A 22,764-nucleotide genomic window follows, 5' to 3' on the forward strand; every position below is an offset into this window, starting at 1 on the left:
TTCAGCTACGGTTGGATTTTACAATTACTTTCAGTAGTAGGTGTAATTAGTATTTAACATTCATAAGTCTTGTACATGGTATTTATATATGCCCACTTCTGTCCATTATGTGGGTTTGAAATTTACTATTTGTCACCTGTTTTGCAAATAACCGATATAGAAAACAAACTCAACAGAAAAATGTATTTGCATGCATATTGCAAGAAAATCACTGTCCAAAATCAAGCAGTGAAATTTATATTGTTGATTTACAAATGTACTGAAATGAGGAATGTTGTCAAACATGTATTTTACTAAGTGCAATCCATTTTTTTGTATTCATGAATTGGAAATAAAATACAGGACACTAAATGTAAGAATGTTTTTTAAGAAACGGCAGGAAATCATGCCTGTGGTGCTATCCTCATGGCTCAGGCACCTTTTCATTAGTGGTTTAAGGCTGTGGTGATGTCTTATCGCCCAAAGCACTTCTGAACCTCCTAATATTATGCCAATTTACTATTATGCCTTACACTATTGTTGCTGTACCTTTAGACAGATTGGGTGGTGATCTCAGTTTAGCTTAATGTGATAAGCAAACAAAACCTTTTCTTGGTGGTGGTTTTATGGTTGCTGGTCTGTCAGAAACAGTCTAAAATTACCATGTACTCATCAGAATTTACTTGTATATTAATATTACTTTACATTGCTTAAAAAAAAAAAATTGTGTCTTTCTGTACCTGCACTGAAGCCCTTAGTCATGTAGCGTCTTGGTCTTATGCAATCTTAGCCATGTAGATACAAGTTTGAACTTTGGTCAGACCTACCTTAGAAACTGAAGAATATGAATAAATCTACAGCAAGACTGGGAGTGGTGATTGCATTATTCTTTGAGTCATTGAATTGACTTAATATAAATAGCTTGGTAACCCTATTGGACGTCAATTTTTGTTTCATTGCAATTCTTACTGTTACATGTCCTTAAATGTGTTCAGCACCCTTTGTTTTTTTATATATTGATCACACTACACCTCAAAAACATTTTCTGAAAGCTTAACTTGGAAGAATGTGGAAAGTTTCTCTTACAAACCTTAGTCAGCAGTTTAACCCTTTGAAATGTCTCGTTTGGCACTTTTGATTTGACCTATTCTATAACCCACACAAGCCTTCCAATATGAAAGGGAGGGAATCAAGATATTGCTGCAGTTTTAAAAAACGTTTGGGAATGAGGATTTCTGTTTTACTATATAGCGGTTTATTTAAAATAAGACCATGATGCATTATCTGCGTCTCTGTGGGATATAATTCACAACCAAAAGCAACTGCTGAAATCTGCTGAGATGTGTATGTTTCTCAAAAGGAATCTTTGGCATAGATTTTTAAATAGTAATTATGATAAATAACTTATGAAAGCCATTAAAACAGTCATGCAGAAAATATTGAATTGTTTGTAAGGTAAGAAAATTAATAACAAGAAAAATATTCCCTTAGGCACCCATTTAGAATTTGTCATTATCTTTTTATAACTTGACTTAGCTTGACTACAAGCTGTGGCATGGTTGTGTTGTGATTATTATGCATCTTGAATCCCGTCTTTTCTGTGCAGGGTGTGGGTGAGCTATGGGTGAGATTGAGGGCTCCTACCGTGTTCTGCAGACTCCCGGGACCCGTTTGGGGGCTCAAACCAATGTCGGGATCAGTACCCTGGAGCCTGGGCAGAGCTTGAGCACTGCTATGAACCCTGGAAGCAAGATCCCCGGGAAGGGGCTCCAGATCAGGGTGCAGGGGCTGGACGACACACAGGAGATCTACGACATGGAGGTCAGTGGAACTGCTATGACTCTGCTCTCCAGAGCTGGGCTGCTAGGACTGGATGGCTGATGCCTGTCCTGCTTCAGCTTAAACCCAGGGAGCTGTACCCTGACATGTGCAATATACAAATGGATTTTAATGATTTATAGGCATGATTTTGATTTGTTTGCAGTTTTATTCTGGAACTGCAAATCTCTTCCTGTTTAAAAATGTAAGGGGGTTTATACTTATAACAGTTCAGGATTTAAGTTACTGTCTGCATCTGTTAATTTCTGTACAGTGCTGCAAGCAATGCCAGCCATTCTTCAGTGTTTGGCTTTTAATGCAGCAACAGGTTTGAGGAGATGCCGACTCATGTGCACTGAGCCTGTGCAAAGCTGAATGAATTAGCTTTGTGTGCATTAACATCAGAAATATCAGAACCACAATTTCACTGTAGTGGACGTTTGGAAAGTTTATATAGCCTGTTTGTGTAGCTATTTGCTCATTGCAAGATAATAAATCGGGGACAAAAAACAAATGCATTTAGCTGTTTCTGGTGGCATAAGAAACTGTGGTATTGTTGGTGGTGGAGGGCTGCCCAGCTTTATTTAAACGATGACCTTCAATTCTTCATGGCTATTTTAATCTGGGATCCTCTGTCATTTGTTACAAGGCTCTTGTCCTAGGTGATGTTTTCTTTTAGCCATAAGGTGACCAGCAGTTCTTCCTTCAGAGTTATCTGTATGCAGTATCCACAGCATTGCTCTACATAATGCTAAAGTAATTTGGTATTCAGTGGAATGTGATGATACATTTTTCACATAAGTCACTCTTTACATTCTTCTGTGCTGTGGGTATAAGAATGCTGTTGATGGTGATGTTACTAGGGATCTGACCGTTAATTATATAAAAGCTTGGAATAGAGAAACTCACAGTGACTTCAGACCATGTCTTCTGGTTTCAAAAGAGCTCCGTTTGTGTGCTGTTTTATGCTGACAGCTGCAAGGTAGACCTGGCTTTCAAGCTCAAAGCCCTCCTGTGGATCAGCTTGCTGCACAAGGCAGGCCGGCTGGCAGGTAAAGCAGAGCTAGTTACTGTATGAGAGGAGGGATCGCTGTTTTCTGCTTTTCTGCACAACTTCAGATTCCTCTGGGGCATGTCAACTGCCTGTATCCTAGCCAAATGAAATTGAAAACCACTCGCCAGCTTTCTTACATCTTTATCTGCTGCAAGGAGCACTAGAGATGGGCTGACAGTGTGAGTATAGGCCTGGGAGACTAGACTACTGTCTAGAACACTGGAACTGATGAACATTTATGTTTATTTTTCTATGTATTCATTACTTTTGTAATCGAGTGTAATGTAGCTTGCTTCTTACTTAACAAGCACCCAGTTCAGAGGTTGGTTAAACACTGTGAAGCAGACGAGTGATTGCTGTTTTCATTACCATGCTATGTGATCATTTTTACTCACTGGGGTCCACAGATGCAAACCACCAGAAAACAGAGTTTTGTTCTCAGTATCTGATTAATGAATCATAATATTAAAATAATGTTAAATCTATACATATTTTAAATGTTTTAAAATTATATTCCTGTAAAACATTTTGGCATAACAGAATATTTGTCGCCCTCTCTAACTCCTATTGGTATTTGAAGCCAGGGCTCCATTCCCTAGTCACATGGTAAGCACTTAGGTGGGAGTCAGTGTGGCTATGGTTTTCCTCAACCTGCGGCACCTTCCTTTTCATCCTTTTATTTGAGTGAGGAAGGTCCCACTCCTCCCTTCATTGAAGTTCTGCTGTTCAACTTTTTCCCCATGAGAAAAGTGGTTTGGATTCAGCTACCTTAGTTAGAAACAAACCAGAAACATAGTGCTTAGAGAGAGAGAGAGAGAGAGAGAGAGAGAGAGAAAAGAAAATGCAACCACATTATTTTAAGTTGTCATGTTTGCAACATCTGTTTTACTCATGAACAGCCAGTGGAGAATTTCACACAATCAAACCAAGCACAGGTACAGTGGTTGACAGCTGTGAGAAGATGATATGAATTGAGGTTAAAAAAATAAAAAATGAAAGAAAAGAGAAAACCGCCTACTTTGTTAATCCTGGGGATTAGTTTCTAATACTTAGAATCCATAAACACATTGTGTGTCTTCTAATCCAGGCCACTGCAAGCCTGCAGGACTGAGTGACAACAGCACGGCTGCTCTACAGTGCACAGCAGCACCACTTCCTGATTCCATGAAGGACACCCTCATGGTGACATGGTCTTGGGTAAATGCATGAACGTAGCTTGAACAAACTGTAAAAATCTATTGCAGGGCTCTATCCTGGCAGATGGAACCGTATAATAATTGTGTCTCAGACTTTATTTTATTCTTTGCCAGATTTAACGTAAATGTATTCATATTTCAAGAATCTGTTTGGTGCCTCCTGCGAAGTGCTTCTGAATATACATGGCCTCTTTTATAATCACATAGTGACAACGAAGTGCAGTGACCTATTGTTGTCCCCTCTTTGCTGTCTGCGTCATTCAAACCACGGTGGTACCACTACTTAAACAGCAGGAAAGATATGGATTTCCTTGCATCTGTTCTGATGTGAAGCACAACAGCTTGTTCAGACTATTTTACATCTTAGTGTAAGGAAGTCATACTACTTCTAAGAATATGTAACAGTGGACCCCCCCAGTTTTCATATACCATTTAATTAGCTTCGAATATTTGATTTGGGACAATTCTTGCTTTGTGGATTTGTTAGGGTAGTACCTTGGCTTGTGATTGTTTGGTGGTGTTTACTTCATGTCTGCAAAAATTATTTAAGAGATTATAATTCAGAATACCAATTGTCAATCTGATATACCAAATTGAAAGATTGCAGGAAAGATCAAATGTCTTTATAGATTATTGAAAAAGTAAAGCATTCATGTTTGAGAGTTAGAACTACTATTAGTCTATTAGTCTACTATTAGAAGAATTTCTAAAATTACAAATGTGAACAGGATAACTTAAAAAAAAAAAAAAGTTCCAGTACTGTGTTTAAAGCTGAATGTCGATGTACTTAATACAAACTAATAATGAGTAGAACCATGTTTACAACGTGATAAAAGTTGTTTTTGTTTTTAATTTTGATTGTTCAACATAATTACTTAAAATATTATTATTGTATTCAGCATACTGATAAATGTAAGTACCAAGAGTAGGGATTAGTACAATGTTTTTACATAACATGTTTATATGGGGACCTGCTATGAGTTTATGTATTCACTTCACTATAATACCAGTGAAATGGGGTTTAAAAAAAAAACAATTCAATTCAGGAATATCTTGTTTGAAATGTTGATTGTTTCAGTGTTTGCGTCCTTTGGTTGCAGGATTTATTTTGCCAAACGATAAGTTAAGACCTGTTTGACCTTTGACTTTGTTTTGAAACCTCAAATATAAAAATTATAAAAAAATACCATTGGGAAAGATCACATTTTCTAATTGTTATTCTAAAGGTGGTTTAGAACTTTGGTCTTTTGGGTGATGGCATGGCATGGACATGTTTTTAAGCAGGGAAATTTGTATCTAGCTGCAGTGACATGGAGCGCTGTTGAAACAGGTGCAGTGGTGTTCTCTGCTACTTCCAGGGCTCCACTTAGTGTTGAATTAGTCAAATATTAAACAAGAAAAGGGTGTATAATCAGCACTTTAGTCCTACTGAGGCAGTGCTTTAGCTTGCAAGAGTAGTTTAATAAAGATGACAAGATGGATTGCGTAATGAAAGTGCTTTGTTTCTGGTGTGTCTGGGTCCTTTGAGAAACAAAAATAGTAAATGAAAACAACCTATTGAAGCCATTTGACTTCAAAAGCAGTAAGTGCATATAAACATGCAAAGCACTTAATTTACACTATGATTTACAGGAGATTTTGATATCTGGGCAATGGCTGTATGTGAAAAAACAGAAATAGTTAATGGAATTGCGTGTGAGCTTAGGATTCTAATGCTGCCCAAAAAAGAAAGAAAAATACTGTCTGTTGCATTACGAATGTGCTGTTCTTTTGGAGTAATAGTATTTAAACATCACTGTTGAACAAAGTGGATATTTTCTTGATGCTGAACATTACTTGCACTCTTTGCTTTTTAATGGATGTACTACTTTTATTTATAGCCTTCAACAATTAGTTGAGATCCCTGAAAATGACTTGACCATGCTGCCAGTAGATGGATCGTCCCTCAGGAGAGTGCTGTACGTGTCTCTCTAGCTTGCTAACAGCTGAAACCCCAGTGTACAGTTTGTCTGCTCCAGCCCTGTCATTGGCACTATGGCGGAAACCCATCTGACTGCACCCTCTTTTTGGTTTGGACTCCCTGCCGTCCTGGCCTTGTAATTTACTCTATCGTCTAAACAAATCCTGCCATAGAAACACAGAAAAAACTAAATGTCTCTGTTTTGTGCTCTAGTTAGTGGGTTTCCTCCAAGTGTGTGTATGCTTCTCTTTGCGGTTTAAATGCTCTGTAAACGGGGAAGTGGGATACAGCTTCTTATGGATTTTGCAGAAGCTCATAATGCTTTTAGTTCAAAGGCATCTACTGTGTTTAATGAAAGGTATAGCCCACTATAGTTTATCTGTAGTTTATTAAAATAAACCATTGTGTATTTTAATTGCAGCCCATTTTAGCTATTTATCTTGCTGTCTAAACTGAAATCCTGAGTATGAAGTTTTAACTGGCAGTGTTGTTTGATTCGTGAAGGTCAGTGCATCTCCTTATAGTTCTACAATAGCCATTCAGTACTCTCTCCAGACATCTGGGAACACAATGTGGGAAATACCTCTGTAATCGGTGAATTTTGAAAATGTGGATTTTTTAAATCGTTTAACAGGAATTGATTGCCTTACACCCTGATCCCTAACTGCCCAAACACATCAAAGGCCTGATGTAATAAGATAAATATGCCCAACTGACTTCTTCAAAAATTTATAATAATTGGGAGGTTTGATACAGGTTATGAAATCCATTTTAGTTTTCAATGCATACCTACATGACGTCCAGTTTTGTTTTGTTTTTCTTCATAAATTTTGAACATGTCAGTGTTCTAACTCTGACTAGAACCCCGTTCACACTTGAGATTTGGGCCGGCCTAACTCATATGTGAATGGGGCCGGGTGGAAAGCATCAGCGTGTGACACAACTCAAGCCCCACCCCCAGAGACTGCATGTCTGAGAGACGCAGAATAAACACAGAATAAACACGGGCACCGACACAGCTACACTGCTGCAGGACACACAGTATTGTCTCTGTATTGTTTGAATGTCATATCGATCTATAGCCTTAAATGTACTGATACATTTCGCTAGCTCACATCTTTTATATATATATATATATATTATAAAAGTCTAGGCTGCTTTCGATGCATATGATTGCATACTAATGCATACGATTTCTTGTGATTCAATGTGCATTTCCTAATAAAGGTGCTTCACTTTCGGGTGAATTGTATAACAGCACTTTTAGACATGCAGAACCGAAGATAGACATTTGAAAAGGGAAATATATTAATTAGATTTCCCATTGAACCAGCACATTTTTAAATATTTTAGAAAGCTTCAGCTGCAAAGGGTTAAGATTACTTTCAAATAAAATATAGAATCGAACAATAGCCAATCGATATTAATAAGTTGTGATTATAAACACATCGCATACACCTGTAAGCATACGTAATGTCATGCGTCACTGGTTTGTTTGAGCAGATTGGTTTAATTCCCTGCATGCATTTAGTTTAGGCCGCCTTTTTTCGCCCGCATATGTGAATGCACTTGGGCTTCCTAAAACGCAAATGTGAACGGGGTGTCTGAAAAAAGGTGGACTAAATTTGAGGCGGCCCAGGGCCGGCCTAATAAGTGTGAACGGGGTCTAGGTATACGTTTCACCACAGGATCCTATCAGACATAGTTCTTTAGGGGGTGCTGGTCAGCAGGCTGGTTGTGGTGAGGGGAAACCCATTAATCTAGGCCAGTTTTCCTCCCAAAATCCCTGTAGGAATGAGGTTCTCAGGTAGGTTCTCTGATCATTAATTGTTGTGTTGTGGTTGTAACTAATAATGTTCCACATCTGACATATCACTTAATAATCCTTTTGGTGATGGAAATTAGAATTTACAAATTACCTGTGTTCTTCATGTTAGAATAAGTTAGATATTCATGCCTATATCAATTCACTGCTGGAAGAAGGCCTCCTCAAGGTGCTTCCACTTGTTTCGATCAGCAGAAACAAGTAAAGCTTCTAATTTCATTTTTCCAAGATATAACTAGATAGACCTTTTTCCCTTGTAGTGTCATAGTTACTAAATGATTACAGAGGCAATAAGGAAGGGTAGCTAATTGAAGACAGAGTGTTGAGGAAAAAAGTAAGCAAAGTGTTTTTATGAGAAACATGCTTTCAGGAAAAGACGCATTACTGAACTTTATTTTTGTTATAATATGTGCCTTACAGCTTCTTATTAAAGTCTAAACTTACTGTGATAACTTAAGGGCTTATTCTTTAATACTCCCATTGCCTGCCACTATGCAGTGGTGAAGTGCCAGAAACCACAAAAGCAAGCTTGAGATGCAAAGTATGTAAGAGTACTGTTTGATGTTTCCCTAACTTCACTTTTAAAGGAATGTGATTATTATTTCTGCCCACTGATGCTTGGGTTGTGTAAGCACCTTGGATAACAGTGCAAGTTACATTTATAGCTAAAAATACCAAACTACATAATTTTATTGTTGACTTTCCTCTGCTCAGTTTTCATCCTCTCTGAAGATGTAATCATGTGATGGAACTGAACATATAACGTCTAATAGTTTTTTGCAGCATGGTACAGCATGGTTTTTGTAAATGGTATATAGAGTGGGTATACAACCTTACATCTTCCATTTATTTGAAACCATTTTTTAGACCTCAGGGCATTGTTGTTTTTACATACTTAATCAAAAAGGGACTTATTGCATTCTTCAACTTTATTGTCAGGTGTCTTTCCCCCCCCCCCCACCCCAGGATGTTGTTGTTATGGGTTTTTCCAATCTCGGCCTGCACACTCCTAACTGCTCCCTTGCATCATGCGTGACTGTGTAAATATTACTGTGTTGGTGAAGAATCTACAGTGGACCCATTAAAGCCTCTCCATTTAGTGCTGCAACATTACTTTGTCTGCTAGGAACTTCATATGGAGTAGGGCCAGACCTACTGTAAGGTTAGCTCATAGTTTTATAGTGTTTTGCACTTTTGTCTTATTGTAGAAGAACATCTGAACATTTAAATCTGTAATGCAAAAGCTGTTTCATTCTTACTTTTTTTGTAATAAAAGGTAGATCAGTAGATCACTTTTAAACTTTAACGTATTTCATCTTTTTTTTTTTTTTTTCCTTTTTCATTTAACATACTCAGAGATGGCAATGGATAGAAGACAATGAACACGTTTCAGCCACATGTCCATCGTTAACACTGAAGGATTGCTGAAATTATTTTGTGGTCTGTCATGTGACTAGCTTAACTTTTTAGCTTAAAAATAAAAAGATGACGACAAACCACAAAATAGGCACTGTTCAATCTGGGAGACAAAGACTTGGGGATTGTGTGTGTGATGTATACTGTTAGACTTTGTTCTTATATATAGTTTCAGTAACGTCTTTTATGAAAGGCTCTCTTATCAAAATGGTGAAAGCGAATGTGTTGTTTGTTGAATTTGGTATTTTCACTTCACATGTGGCTTGCAAATATGAACTACAGGTAGCTTTGGCTTTGTGTTCTGCACAGACGTATATCTGTTTTTTAAAGTAATTGTGATTATAGGCATTTGAATATTGTGTGAGACTAAGAGTGGCTAAGGGATTTTACTGTTCAGTGTAAGTGAGTGTACAGGTGTCTCCTTTTCTTCCATCTGTAAAACTGAGATTATGCTGAATGGTAATATGTCCCCGTATGGGTGTGAGAGTTCCTGCCCAAGGTCTCTGTGTATTGCTCAAGTTATAATCGGTAAGAAGCTACACCTACCTGAAAGCAGACTAAAGACCAAGTCACAAAAGCCAAGCAAAACTGTTTCCTTGGGGCCTCATACATGGGGATATCGGAAGCAATAAGGAAGTCTCTACACAGGCAGGATTTCCTACAGCTTACAGAGTGAGAGTACAATGATTGATGTCCCAGCTGAGTGTGGGAGAGTGGATAGCCTCTGAATCTTTCTTTTGTTACAGTGTTGCATTTTTTTATGCATGTCAGTTCATTGTACTGTATGCTACATGTCTTTGAAGTGTACACTGGTTTGTCTCATTAGCCTTTTGTAGTCTCACTCATTCACGTTATCATGCAGAGTGCAACTGGAACTATGCTATGACCTGAATCTTTCTGCCTCTGTAACAATAGTAACATTTCTCTCATGGCAGATATAGTCTTGACAGTCATGGAGAATGCTACTGCTGTGTAATGCTTACAAAAAAGAAAGAAAATAATATTTTGATTTGAAGAATGACAAAGAGCAACATGAATTGTATACCAACAGGGAATAATGAGGTTTTAGTTACACTCGAGCAGTGACATGGTTTTGTATTTCTGTATCAAGTATTACAAATAATTTGAGCCACTGTACAACTGGCATAAATATTGCTGAAGAACGGTTTTGAATAAACACTAGTTATAAAATCTGTGTCCAGTCAACTATAATCAATCTGAAAACAACAGGGTGCCAAGTATAGGAAAATGTCAAAATTCTCCCAGAAAGACTGGCAAGTCACATAACATTGCTTAACAGCTTCATTCGCAACCAATTAAACATCTACTGCAGTAAATAATTTTGTGTTCGATGTCATTTATGGCAGGTCAGGCAAACGAGTTTTGCTGCAATGTTTCATACCTGCTCAGGTAAGAAGGTTGCAGACATGGTGGGTCCTATCCTGTAGAGATAAGTGCTGTGGGATCTGATACCTTGAGTTGTTGCATCGGTTGTTATTCATTCGGTAGATTTTTTTGTTTATGCTGAGCAGTTAATAGGCCTACATGCTTTATAATTGCTTTATTTGAAGGTATTAAATCCACCTTTTGTTTGAGTATGGGCTTGTTATTGAATGTATTTACTTAATCCAGTAGAGCTTCTCGATACAAAGTGCTGCTTGGAACAAGAAGGGTACAATAAGTAAAAATAAATAACAATGTTCTCATTACAACCTTTTACTTAAGAATTAAATTCACTCAGGTTGTAATGCAGCTGAAACCTATTACAAACGTATAAGGAAATCCTCACCTTACCCATGTCTCAACTTGCCATGCACTGCTTTTGTAATTAGTGCTCAATCCTTGCAAAGCTGTATTACCTGATTTCTGAGAATCTCTGAAGAAGTCTACTGTTTTGAACTCACAGCGACTTTACAGGATTGAGATAATTAAGTAAACTGGGAGTTAGTCAACAAGAAGTTTGCAGTATCACCCACTAAGTCACATGTTCTTAAGTTTCTGTTCCCTTCAACAGTGTTTAAAAGTTAAACATACTTTAAAGATGCTTGTGCAATGCCCTTTCTTGCAGTTTGTATAGATTACTTACTTTTTTAACACCTTTTGTCCCCCCCTCCATACTTGGTCAGCCACAGTCAAGAGAACAATACAAAATGCAAGCAGAAGTTGATATCAATGTGAGATAAATAATAACATTGTGATTTGAGTGTGTGACAACTTGAATTCTCAGTCTTTCCTGTATCTGCACTGTAAGCAGCACAACAGGTGCTACTGAAACAGATTTTAGGTAGTGTGTCTGGGAAAACCTGAAAGTTGCTGTGGTGGGGAGACTGCTGGTGCAGGCAGTCTTGACTCCTTGCGTGTAAGGCCAGTATTAGAAGTAGGGGCTTAGCTTGCGTTACATGTCCATGGGCAGCAGGCCCCTCCCTTTCCAAGGAGTAGAAAGCCCAATCTTGTGGTGTCTGGCAGGGGAACAGTCCTGGGAACACAGGCTCCTTTATCCTGCAAGGCTAGGTCTGGTTGGCCCTCGCAGCTCACAGAGAGAGGGGGGTATGTAGAGCCACAGTGTGTGAGAAAGGGGTGGGAGGTGGGGAGAGGAGGCAAGGCTTCATTCAGCTTTAACAAACAAGCACATAAATAGCATGGTTGACAACCACAGGGGGTGCAAAGCTGAGGCCTTTGGTGTTAAAAGAACTCCTGTGTCTGGTGTTCAGTGCTAAGCAAAGATGGGGACGCAGGCTCTGGGGTTCGAAGGACTGGAGGAAGTATTGCCAAGGAATTTTAAAGTCTGGCCTCTTAAACTTTTAACCCCTGGATTGGGGAAACTCGATTTAAAGCTCTGTGGCAGTCCAGCAGACCTCTCACTACAATTAGGGCCACTGGTCTGGGATTAGGGACAATCTGCCTGAATTCTTTTGAAATTGTTTTCAGGAGCTGTAGCGATTGTAGACAGATGGTGAGATGCATCTTATCACAGGGGTGTTATAAGGAGGATATTTCCATGAAAAAATAAAGAATGGTGTTTGCCTCATTAGGTTCTCTCAATCAGATACCATGCACAACATCCCATTGATGAATGCTTTGAGTCTTCATAATGGATATGCTTGTCTACTGTGAAAAGCAGGTGCATATTATTTGCTGTGCTATATTTCACTTCACTGTTATATGTTGATGCTTGTTTGGAATGTAGTGCATCATACATGTTAACATTTTCAGTGTAACTGAAACAAAAAGTAGTTATTTGATAAATTTATTTTAACCTTTTTTTAAACTATTTTGACAACTAAAGAGAAGTTTTCCAATTTGTTACTTTGCTTTGACATTAAAACTGATTCTGCTAGAAGGTGGGAAATTCAGTGTGTGGATGGGCGGTTTCTTTTTCTGTCTTGTGGCTTGAAAGAAAATCAGAGATGCGCATAGTACACCAGAATTTGTATTTTCAGTTCCTTGAAATAGACTGGTGTTTTGCATTTTGCACAGTAAGCAGATGTATGTGTTATTTTGGAATGTTTTGAATAAACTCTGTAATTTTATACGGTGTTGTGGTCAGGACAACTAAGCTCTAGTTTTCAATTTCAGTGTTTAAACTGTTGATGATTTCAGAATTGCTTACATTTTATTTCATTTTGTAGTTCTTGAAGGAAGATGGCCTTTGGGGAATATAGTTACACTGAACTTGTGATGATAAAAGGACCACTGCTCAAAAGTCGCATTTGAGAGATTGTGACCTTACAAGACTAAGAACATAAATGCAAGGAATGCAAGTGGGTGGAAATCTTTATTCCTCTTGGGCAGTTTAACACAGAATTAACATTTTTGCTGTTAACAGAATCCTTCTAGCAGCTTCCTTATAGGTGATGGAGGGCTCCTGTGGAACCTCTGATTATGTAATGCATTAAGTAATAACTACTTATTGATTACAGTAATACATATTAATAACATACGTTAATAACTGGCAACCTCAAGATTTCCTGAAATCACTACATGTAGAAACATTATAGTTATAGTTGGTCTTATTGGATTTTCAAGGACCTGCTGAAATGTCAGGTTCCCCTTCTTTATGGCAAGCCAACTCTGCAAATGACTTCCTGTGGGTCCATGAAAATTCATCCCTTTCAATTTGCCCCGGCAACAATTTGTCCCCATCATTATACATTCTCCACTTGAGCATTTGTAACCATGAGTGCATTCACTTATTGTAGAGCCATAGAACACACACATGTATATATAGTAGGCAGGCTATATAAATACACACACACCACTATTTTGGATTATTATAATGTATGTTTTTAATTGGTACATTAATTTGAGACTATAACCCCAATAATTAAGTTTTATACAATTAGTCACGACAGCTGGCAGTGACGGCTGCAGGCTACTTAAAATAGGTTTCATGTTAAAGTTGTATATCGGTTGGTGCAGTGGTTAGGGAGCAGCACTGCGAACATGGTGATATGGGTTCGATTATTGATTAGTTACTTTCTTATGTGTACATTATTATTTTTTTAATCTATAATTTCCTGGAGTTAAACGGTAAAAAGTGGAGAACATATGATGGGGACGACAAATTCTCATGGACCCACAGGAAGTCATTTCAAGATATCTTGAAATGATTTGCAGATCTCTAAATGAACAGGAAGTCATTTGCAGATATCTCTAAATGATATGCAGATATCTTTAAATGATTTAGAGAGATCTTTAAAGATATATATATATATATATTTTAAACAATAAAAAATGAAAAGTATTTACTTAAAAATATGTACACCTTGTGGTTCTTGCCATTTCCGCTACAGTAAGTATGTGAAAAGGTTGTGCGTTTAGTGGAATCTCTATGGGGTACAGGGGCAGGCTGAAGGGGTGTCCCCTATAGGATCTGCAATGAAGGCTGAGATGTGGTGGCTCAAGGATTGGTTCAGCAAGTACAAACAGGTGAATTGAACCCTAATCTTACCTGTCTGATTGGAAACCAAGCTGTTTTCCCATTCAGCAATGCCAACAGGAGTAGGCTCTTTTGTTGTATTGCCTATGATGCTCTAACCTGTGAATATTGCTGTTAAATAGCAAGGATTTTAATTGTATTTAGGAAACATCAGTCTTAGTGCAGTTCTCCAGGATGCACAGTTTGCATTAAAGAAATTGCAAAGTTCCTCCCTGCCCCCTGCTCTTGCTTCTGCTGCACATAGAGAGTGACTGCTTGACTTTGTACAGAATTTACCCCAAGTAAAATGTTTTAGTTTCCATCCTGAGCCTGAGCACAAATCACTAAGAGAACCAGGGTGTTTAGCTTGCAGTATTTTCAAAGTCAAATCCTTCAATAAAAATAAATAGTGACTTCTGTGGAATTAAGCAGCCTGGTTCGTTCCGTTTTGTTTTGGTTCTCTCCTGATCTGATGACAGTGTGTAGTCAGTGTTGGCACAGCCTGTCAGTCCTAATTGGGGTTTACCCAGTGCTGTGGTGACGCAGCAGACTGGAGCAGTTGGTCAGTAATGCCAAGTCCCCAGCATCAGAACCTGCTTAAGAGGAGGTACAGTAAACTCACCCCCTGAGCCTGATTAACCTTAATATTAGCTGTGGAGAAGCCAGCTGTCTATGAAGAGGACCCCTACTGTTGAGGCAAAGGCATGTTTAAACAGTTGGTTTTGGTTACACATGTAGAAAAGCTAAATTGTTTGTTTTCATCATCACCAGAACAGGACAGTTTCTGTAACCTGTATCACAAATACTAGGGAGATCTCCTAAAGGGTAGATTTGGTATTTAATTCTGGATGGTTTTCCACATGGTTTGTCAGTTTTTACTTAATTTGGACAGCATACCTCACTCTTTCACCTGGCCTCACTCACCCCTGATTTGTGTGGTACAGCTGCTGTGGTTGGCTTACTCACACCACTTGAAGGAGAGCTTTGGGACTGAAAGACAGAGAGGAAATGGGTGATTGTCTGTGTACAGTAAACTCGCCTATGAAAAATCCTGCAGAGGAAGCTGTTGTTGTGTCTACAGAGGCTCTGTCGCATCTCTAATAACTCCATAATAACAGTGATTTTTAAAACCAATTTCCCCATCATACTGCTTTGATCTTTCATTTGTGGGAATAAAAAACAGATTTTAGGTACAATTGGTATATTCAATTATAGCAGTGTACAAGTCCACAATGTATTTGGGTTTGAAATGTATTTAATTTGGAAGGCTATCAAGGGGCAAATTAAAACTAGGATATCTTTAGCATTTTTATAAATGGATGGCTAAAAACAAAATAAAGCATTGTTGCAGTACAGGAAAACAGACTTAAGGGGAACATTGTATTCCATGCCTCCATATTGTAAGCTCATCATCTTAAGTCCACAAATACTGCCTAAATGAATGTAAAATAATGTTGGTAGGTTTGCACTGTTTAATACTCTATAATGAAAGTTTTGAGTCTTTTCCATCTTATATGTATCCTGAATGCACTTCTCCTGTAGAATTAACAGATGTGGTGAAGACTAACATTCACACATGACCGAAATAGACTTTTTAACTGAAAGATTTTCTCAGGCTGTGCTGTTTCTCGGTAACAAAAAAAAAGGTCAAGCAGTTGAATTAGGGGAGAAAAGCCAAAAGACAGTGTTTAGGGCACCAACAACTTACTAAATGAGGAGGAGGTACTAAAGGGACTAGCATAATTAAAAACAAACAAATCACCTGGGCCAGATAGTATATTTCCAACAGTACTTAAAGAAATTATGGAGATTATTTTTAGGCCACTAACTCAAATATTCCAAATGACACTTAGAACAGGGGATGTGCCAACTGACTGGAAGACAGCAAATCCACAAGAAAGAAAGGGGACAAAACTGTGCCAGGAAATTACAGACCAATCAGTCTCACCTGCATCACCTGTAAAATGTTGGAAAAAATTATTAGACAGAAAATAGATGAGCATCTTAATGAAAACCATATTCTTGGAGATAGTCAACATGGGTTTAGATGAGGCAGATCATGTCTTACTAATCTATTAGTGTTATTTGAACATGCAACTGCAGCTGTAGATCATGTGAAAAGCATATGATATGATACATTTTCAAAAAGCTTTTGATAAGGTTCCACACCAAAGACTGATCCTCAAGTTGGAAGCTGTAGGTACTCAGGGTAATGTAAGTAGATGGATTATGAACGGGTTGATGTCTAGGAAACAGGGTGTCGATTAGAGGAGTTGCTTCTAACTGGAGTGAGGTTGTTAGTGGAGTTCCACAGGGATCAGTACTAGGGCCTTTGCTTTTCTAATCTATATTAATGATATGGACTCTGTGATAGTTAGCAAACTTGTCAAATTTGCAAATGGTACTAAAATAGGTTGTTCAGCAGATACAATCACGGCAGCAAAGGTTATTCAAAGAGACTTAGATAATCAGTTGTTGGGCCGATACCTGTCAGATGAAATTCAATGTGGACAAGTGCAAGGTATTACATGCAGGTAACAAAAATGTCCACTATAATTACACTATGGGAGGAATAGAACTAGATGAAGAAACGCATGACAAAGATCTAGTGCCCCGTTTCCACTGGCTCCGGACGCTTAATCGGGTGTTTCCACTGGCTTAAGCGTCTGGATGCATCCGGGCTCGTCTGTATTTTGTGGTCGGTTTACGATCTGCTGCCAGACGTGGCCATAAGCGTCCGTCACGCCCACCAAGGAAATACTTCGCTTTCAGAAGTAGAGATGTGTGCTTGACTTGCAGACAGACGGGGAAGAGATCAGCTACATTATGTCGGAAGACATAATCTCAAGTGCTGTGGGGGATTACGAAGAAATTTAGTTTTTTTTAGCTGCATGGAGTGAAATCCACATACAGAAACAATGACTGCTTACAGTTAATATCCGAGTGTATTAAAAACTTGGATTTCACAGGACCCCGGTACAGTGCCCTGACTAGTTAATAATAATCTGAAGGATAATAATCAGATCGGTACCAGCCGATTTTATTTTATGAACAACTGGATGGTGTTTCAGGCTGTTGTTTTGTGAATGGTCTGCAGGGACAATCCGCAGAGACGATCAGTAGGAAGGCGAACATGATTTAGTTAACGTGTGCCCATTTGCCAAGTTAAATTAATGAATAAAAAATAAATACAGCAGATCTGGGTTTCCATCTAAAACGCTCGTAGTGACACAAACCAAACCCACAATCGCTCTGCTCCTCCCATAAGAGGGGACGGACTTCACAACAGCCTGGTTTTACAAAAAAAGCTCTAGGACACGTCTGGCATGGCATGGCATGACACGGCACGGACGCTTAAGCCAGTGGAACCGAGGCATAGGAGTCTATCTGGACTGCTCACTTTCTCCATCCAAACAATGTGGGGAAGCAATAAAAAAGGCAAACAGAATGTTAGGGTATATTGTCAAAAGTGTAGAATTTAAAACAAGGGCAGTAATGTTCAGACTGTACATTGCACTAGTTAGAGCTCATCTGGATACTGTGTGCAGTTCTGGGCTCCACACTTCAAGAAAGATATCGCTGCTCTAGAGGCAGTTCAGAGGAGAGCAACCAGACTTATTCCAGGTCTGAAGGGAATGTCCTACTGAGAGACTGAGGGAACTGAACCTTTTCACCCTGGAACAGAGGAGACTATATGGGGACTTGATTCAAGTCTTCAAAATTATGAAAGGCATTGACCACATCAAACCAGAGGAGCTTTTCCAGATCAGCAGGGACGCATGGACCTGGGGACACAAATGGAAATTGGGCTTCAAGGTATTCAAGATGGAAAACACGAGACACGTCTTCACACAGAGAGTTGTCACAATCTGGGACAATTTACCCACTGATGTGGGTGAAGCTGAAAATTTGGGAACATTTAAAAATAGACTGGATAGGATCCTTGGATCACTTAGTTATTTATGGACACCAAACGAGCACAATGGCTTGAATGGCCTCCTCTCGTTTGTAACCTTAATGCTCTTATAAAGGACGCAAACCTTTTATTTCGAAACAAGATGGAAGGGTCCCATGTTATGTGAAACATCTGCCGAAGAAATTATCTTGCCGATTTGTTCTGGATTGGGGTTGACCTGGGAACCATGTGTTGTCCTGCTTTAATGCTGTACAGTGTAATTACAGTTATTGTTTTAAAATGCAAATGCATTATTGTGGTACATATCTTATTAGGATTATATGTTTTATACAGTTCATATTCCAGCACTGGCAAAAACATGCGCACGCGTTTCATTTTTTTAAATTTTGTTTTTAATGCATCTCTTTTCTTTAAAGTACAACTATTCAATTTGCACAATTTTAAATTGCTTTCAGCACCTTCAAAAGAAACCTCTATTTTGCAAGAAAGATTATTTGCAATACAATGGAAAAACAAGACTTAAGTTTAGTTGCTCTATGAAATTGGTTTGGAAGCTGTTGTAAAGCTAAACTGATGGCCTTTCACACACTATTGTCTATTCCCAATTAACTTGCCCTAAGTATGAATGTGAACTCTAGCAAAAACACAGCCTGTTTCAGCATAGGAAATTATTTGTTTCTGAAATTCTTTACTTTTATTTTATTGTAATACATTTTCCAAGACTTGTCTTGGAGGCCAGGGATAATATTATTGTACAATAATATACCACTATGTGGGCATAGAACAGCTATGTATTCCTAGCTTTTTATAGAGCTACTTTATTAGGGTGAAGATTAATAAAATGTGGGCTGCATAAATTCCTGTAGTGTCATTTCATAAAAGGTTGTTTACATCTGGGTTTTTTATTTTTCATGCAGCCCCTGTGATATGCCTGTAATGTACTGTACTGGTGCACGATGGAGGCAGCGTTCCACCCTTGTGGCAGTGGCTGTTACACGTCCAAATCTTAAGATTTCTAAAATCCATAATTATAGAATCGGTCAAATTTTTCCTCCACAGATTTATTTTTAGTAAGCACATTGATTAGTTGGGTTGTGCCTCTTGCAAAGCCAAAATATCCATCCAGTCCATTTTAGTAATACGTATTCTTGTCTGAAAATAGTGGAGAATGTATCTTGTGTTTTTTCAAGCTTTCTAATGCTGTGCACATCTAGTAAAATGTACCCCTTGGTTTAGAAATAAAGCTTTTCTCTGGAGTCGTTTAATGGATGTTAATGTTGTTTTTATGAGGATTAACAGTTAATCACATCTGTGCTCCCATCTGTGCCAAAGGAAAAAAGTAGGTACCACTACAGCACCTGAAATGTGCTATTATGGGATTGAAATTAGATTGAACTACAGATTGATTACAGAACCAGTGCAGTTTTCCCCCCCACCTGCATCTGCACCTATAAATATCTCTCTGGTTAATTGGCTACTTTTTGATCACAAATGCTTTGGCACTTTATACACACGCTACGGAAAAATACTGATTTGAACAGTTTTGTTCAGCATTTCATTATCGGGCCTTAGTCGATTTCCCGCCCCAAGATGTTTCCACTTGTTTCAGTTAATGCCATCTCTTTTCCAGGTTGCATCTGCAAAGTTTCTGATTTCTATATGAGCTTCTCGTATACATTTAATGGTATTTAAAGTTTTGGGAAACATTTCTGAACTCTAGTCAAGTACAGAATAAAATCGGCTTCCAAAAATGTCTCGATTAAACTCACAACTTGGGCAGTTAGTGTTATAGTGATCTAAAGCACGTTGTGCAGTCTGTCACTAGCCTTTGTGATAAGAGGAATGCTTTTGTTTGCCAATATCAGCCAGACCATTCATGGATTTATTTTATATATATATATTTTTTTTTTAAACATGATCCAGATGTTTCAAACTATAATTTTCTTATAAAAAGACATGTTGTAAGAATCCAAACCCCAAAGGGCAACGCGTTTTCTGTAAATAGTAATTAGTCCTCAGTTTAGCAGAAACAAACCCTGGAGCGAACGAACAGCTAAACCTCACCAGATTTTCTCCCAGAGGTAGACACGCAGCAGAAGCTTTTCTCTTCTTTAGAAGTATCCCATGAAACTTGGCTCTAATAAATCAACTACCCCACTACAGGTGTAGCTATCCGGAAAAACACATTGCAGGAAAACTGTTGTTTTCGTTGTCAAGTCCAGTGCACATGCCAGCAACTACTACTACTGGTACTAAACATGATCCTTACTCTCTGGAATGCAGCTTTCCCTGAATCATAAGAGAATAATTCTCTGCTTATATTCCTGACACTAACGTCATTTAATACTTTAAAAGCAGGTAAGCATGCCTTTGTGTACATTGTATAACCTCCATTAACCTGAGACTTTCCTTGTCCTGGCTTCTGAGGAAGACTGTGGCCGGGTATGCAGACCTAGCAGACCTATGTATTGCAGAGCTATGTGTTACGGATAAGTAAATGCATGAATACATTAAAAAAGAATAAAATATATATATATATTTTGAGTCTAACCAGTCCTGTTCTGTCTCTCTTCCTCTAGTCTAAGTCTGACGGTCAGAACCTGCTGTCGGAGGTGTTCCAGCGGTTCAATCTCATTGAGAGCGACTACTTCGGCCTGGAGTTTCAGAATATGCAGATGAACTGGGTATGTGTACAGTCTGCTGCTGTCATCTTCTCAGCTTTGCTGTCAATGAATACATGATGTGTATAGTAAACACCTCTGTTTCTGACCTAACTTCTGTGGTTTTCTGACTGTGGATCCTTACTCTGAAATTGAGCTTGGAGACCCACTTATTTGTTTTGTCTCCTTGTTACCATTTCCTGATGGAATTGTTTTGTATAAATCTCCTGTAAATGCATAACTATGTATTACAGGTATGTATGGATCTATATCAGTGGTTCTCATCCCTGGTCCTGGAGGACCCCCTACCCTGCTGCTTTTCCAACCAAGCTTCTAATTACTTAATTGAACCCTTAATTGAATTTGCTGGTATTTGATTTAAATTTGTGTAACTGGTAAAAAGTTGCTTCCTTAATAAGATAAGTTTAGGGAATTAATAGTTAATTAAAGGTTCAATTAAGTAATTGAGAACTTGGTTGGAACTACATTTGGATGTCTGAGGCACAGGCGTATTTCAGCCTTTCATTGTACGGTATACAGCTTTACCCTTGTCAAATGGTCTCAGAACAGTAAAGGTTATATATATTAGTTTTGTTGCCTTGGCCTGGGTGTTGGTCTTAACAGGCTGGTAGTGTGAAATAAAACTAATGCAGGGGTGTCTGACTCCAGTCCTGGAGAGCTCCAGTGTCTGCTGCATTTCGTTCCAGCCCAGCTCTTGGCTCGCCACACCGAACTTACATGAATGGCGAATAAAATAAAATATATAATTGCTGGGTGGTGAAAATGTTTAATTACAAAACCAATATCAATGGTAATCTTGAAAAGCAACTGAAAATTCGTACACTTTTCTATGGCCGCGGCCATTTTTCTGGAAGCAGGAAACAAAAGCACCTCTTTTGAGAGCTCCACTAGCCTGAGTTCATAATGACAGCTGTTAAAATGGCATTTTTAAATCTTATGTTTTAATTTTTTATATTTTTTCACAATGACGTAATAAAAAGATAAACCCTTTATTCAGCAGCTGCACAGCAGTAAAGATGTTTTAGAATATATATACCAATCAGCCATAACATTATGACCACCGACAGGTGAAGTGAATAACACTGATAATCTCATTATCATGGCATCTGTCAGTGGTTGGGATATATTAGGGAGCAAGTGAACATTTTGTCCTCAAAGTTGATGGGTTAGAAGCAGGAAAAATGGGCAAGTGTAAGGATCTGAACGACTTTGACAAGGGCCAAATTAGGGCTGCACAATAAATCATTTCAGCATCGACATTGCAATGTGCACATCCATAATAGTCACATTGCAGAATGTGCGATGTAGTTATGGTAAACATACACTCACCTAAAGGATTATTAGGAACACCTGTTCAATTTCTCATTAATGCAATTATCTAATCAACCAATCACATGGCAGTTGCTGCAATGCATTTAGGGGTGTGGTCCTGGTCAAGACAATCTCCTGAACTCCAAACTGAATGTCTGAATGGGAAAGAAAGGTGATTTAAGCAATTTTGAGTGTGGCATGGTTGTTGGTGCCAGACGGGCCGGTCTGAGTATTTCACAATCTGCTCAGTTACTGGGATTTTCACGCACAACCATTTCTAGGGTTTACAAAGAATGGTGTGAAAAGGGAAAAACATCCAGTATGCAGCAGTCCTGTGGGCGAAAATGCCTTGTTGATGCTAGAGGTCAGAGGAGGATGGGCCGACTGATTCAAGCTGATAGAAGAGCAACTTTGACTGAAATAACCACTCGTTACAACCGAGGTATGCAGCAAAGCATTTGTGAAGCCACAACATGTACAACCTTGAGGCGGATGGGCTACAACAGCAGAAGACCCCACCGGGTACCACTCATCTCCACTACAAATAGGAAAAAGAGGCTACAATTTGCACAAGCTCACCAAAATTGGACAGTTGAAGACTGGAAAAATGTTGCCTGGTCTGATGAGTCTCGATTTCTGTTGAGACATTCAGATGGTAGAGTCAGAATTTGGCGTAAACAGAATGAGAAC

The 22,764-nt window shown here is 38.6% G+C and overlaps 1 protein-coding gene across 6 annotated transcripts in view; it reads left to right on the forward strand.

The window, feature by feature from the left end:
* Nucleotides 1–22,764, forward strand: part of farp2 (FERM, RhoGEF and pleckstrin domain protein 2) — a 60,878-nt gene that overhangs the window by 2,149 nt on the left and 35,965 nt on the right. For all 6 annotated transcript variants that reach the window (XM_066709114.1, XM_066709116.1, XM_066709115.1 and 3 more), the window contains exons 2-3: nt 1,586–1,800; nt 20,662–20,766. In XM_066709114.1, the coding sequence (XP_066565211.1) occupies nt 1,600–1,800; nt 20,662–20,766 (306 nt within the window). In that variant the 5' untranslated portion in view covers nt 1,586–1,599. The remainder of the gene's footprint in view (nt 1–1,585; nt 1,801–20,661; nt 20,767–22,764) is intronic.

Source organism: Amia ocellicauda, chromosome 7 (assembly GCF_036373705.1).
Source record: "Amia ocellicauda isolate fAmiCal2 chromosome 7, fAmiCal2.hap1, whole genome shotgun sequence".
Lineage (NCBI taxonomy): Eukaryota > Metazoa > Chordata > Actinopteri > Amiiformes > Amiidae > Amia > Amia ocellicauda.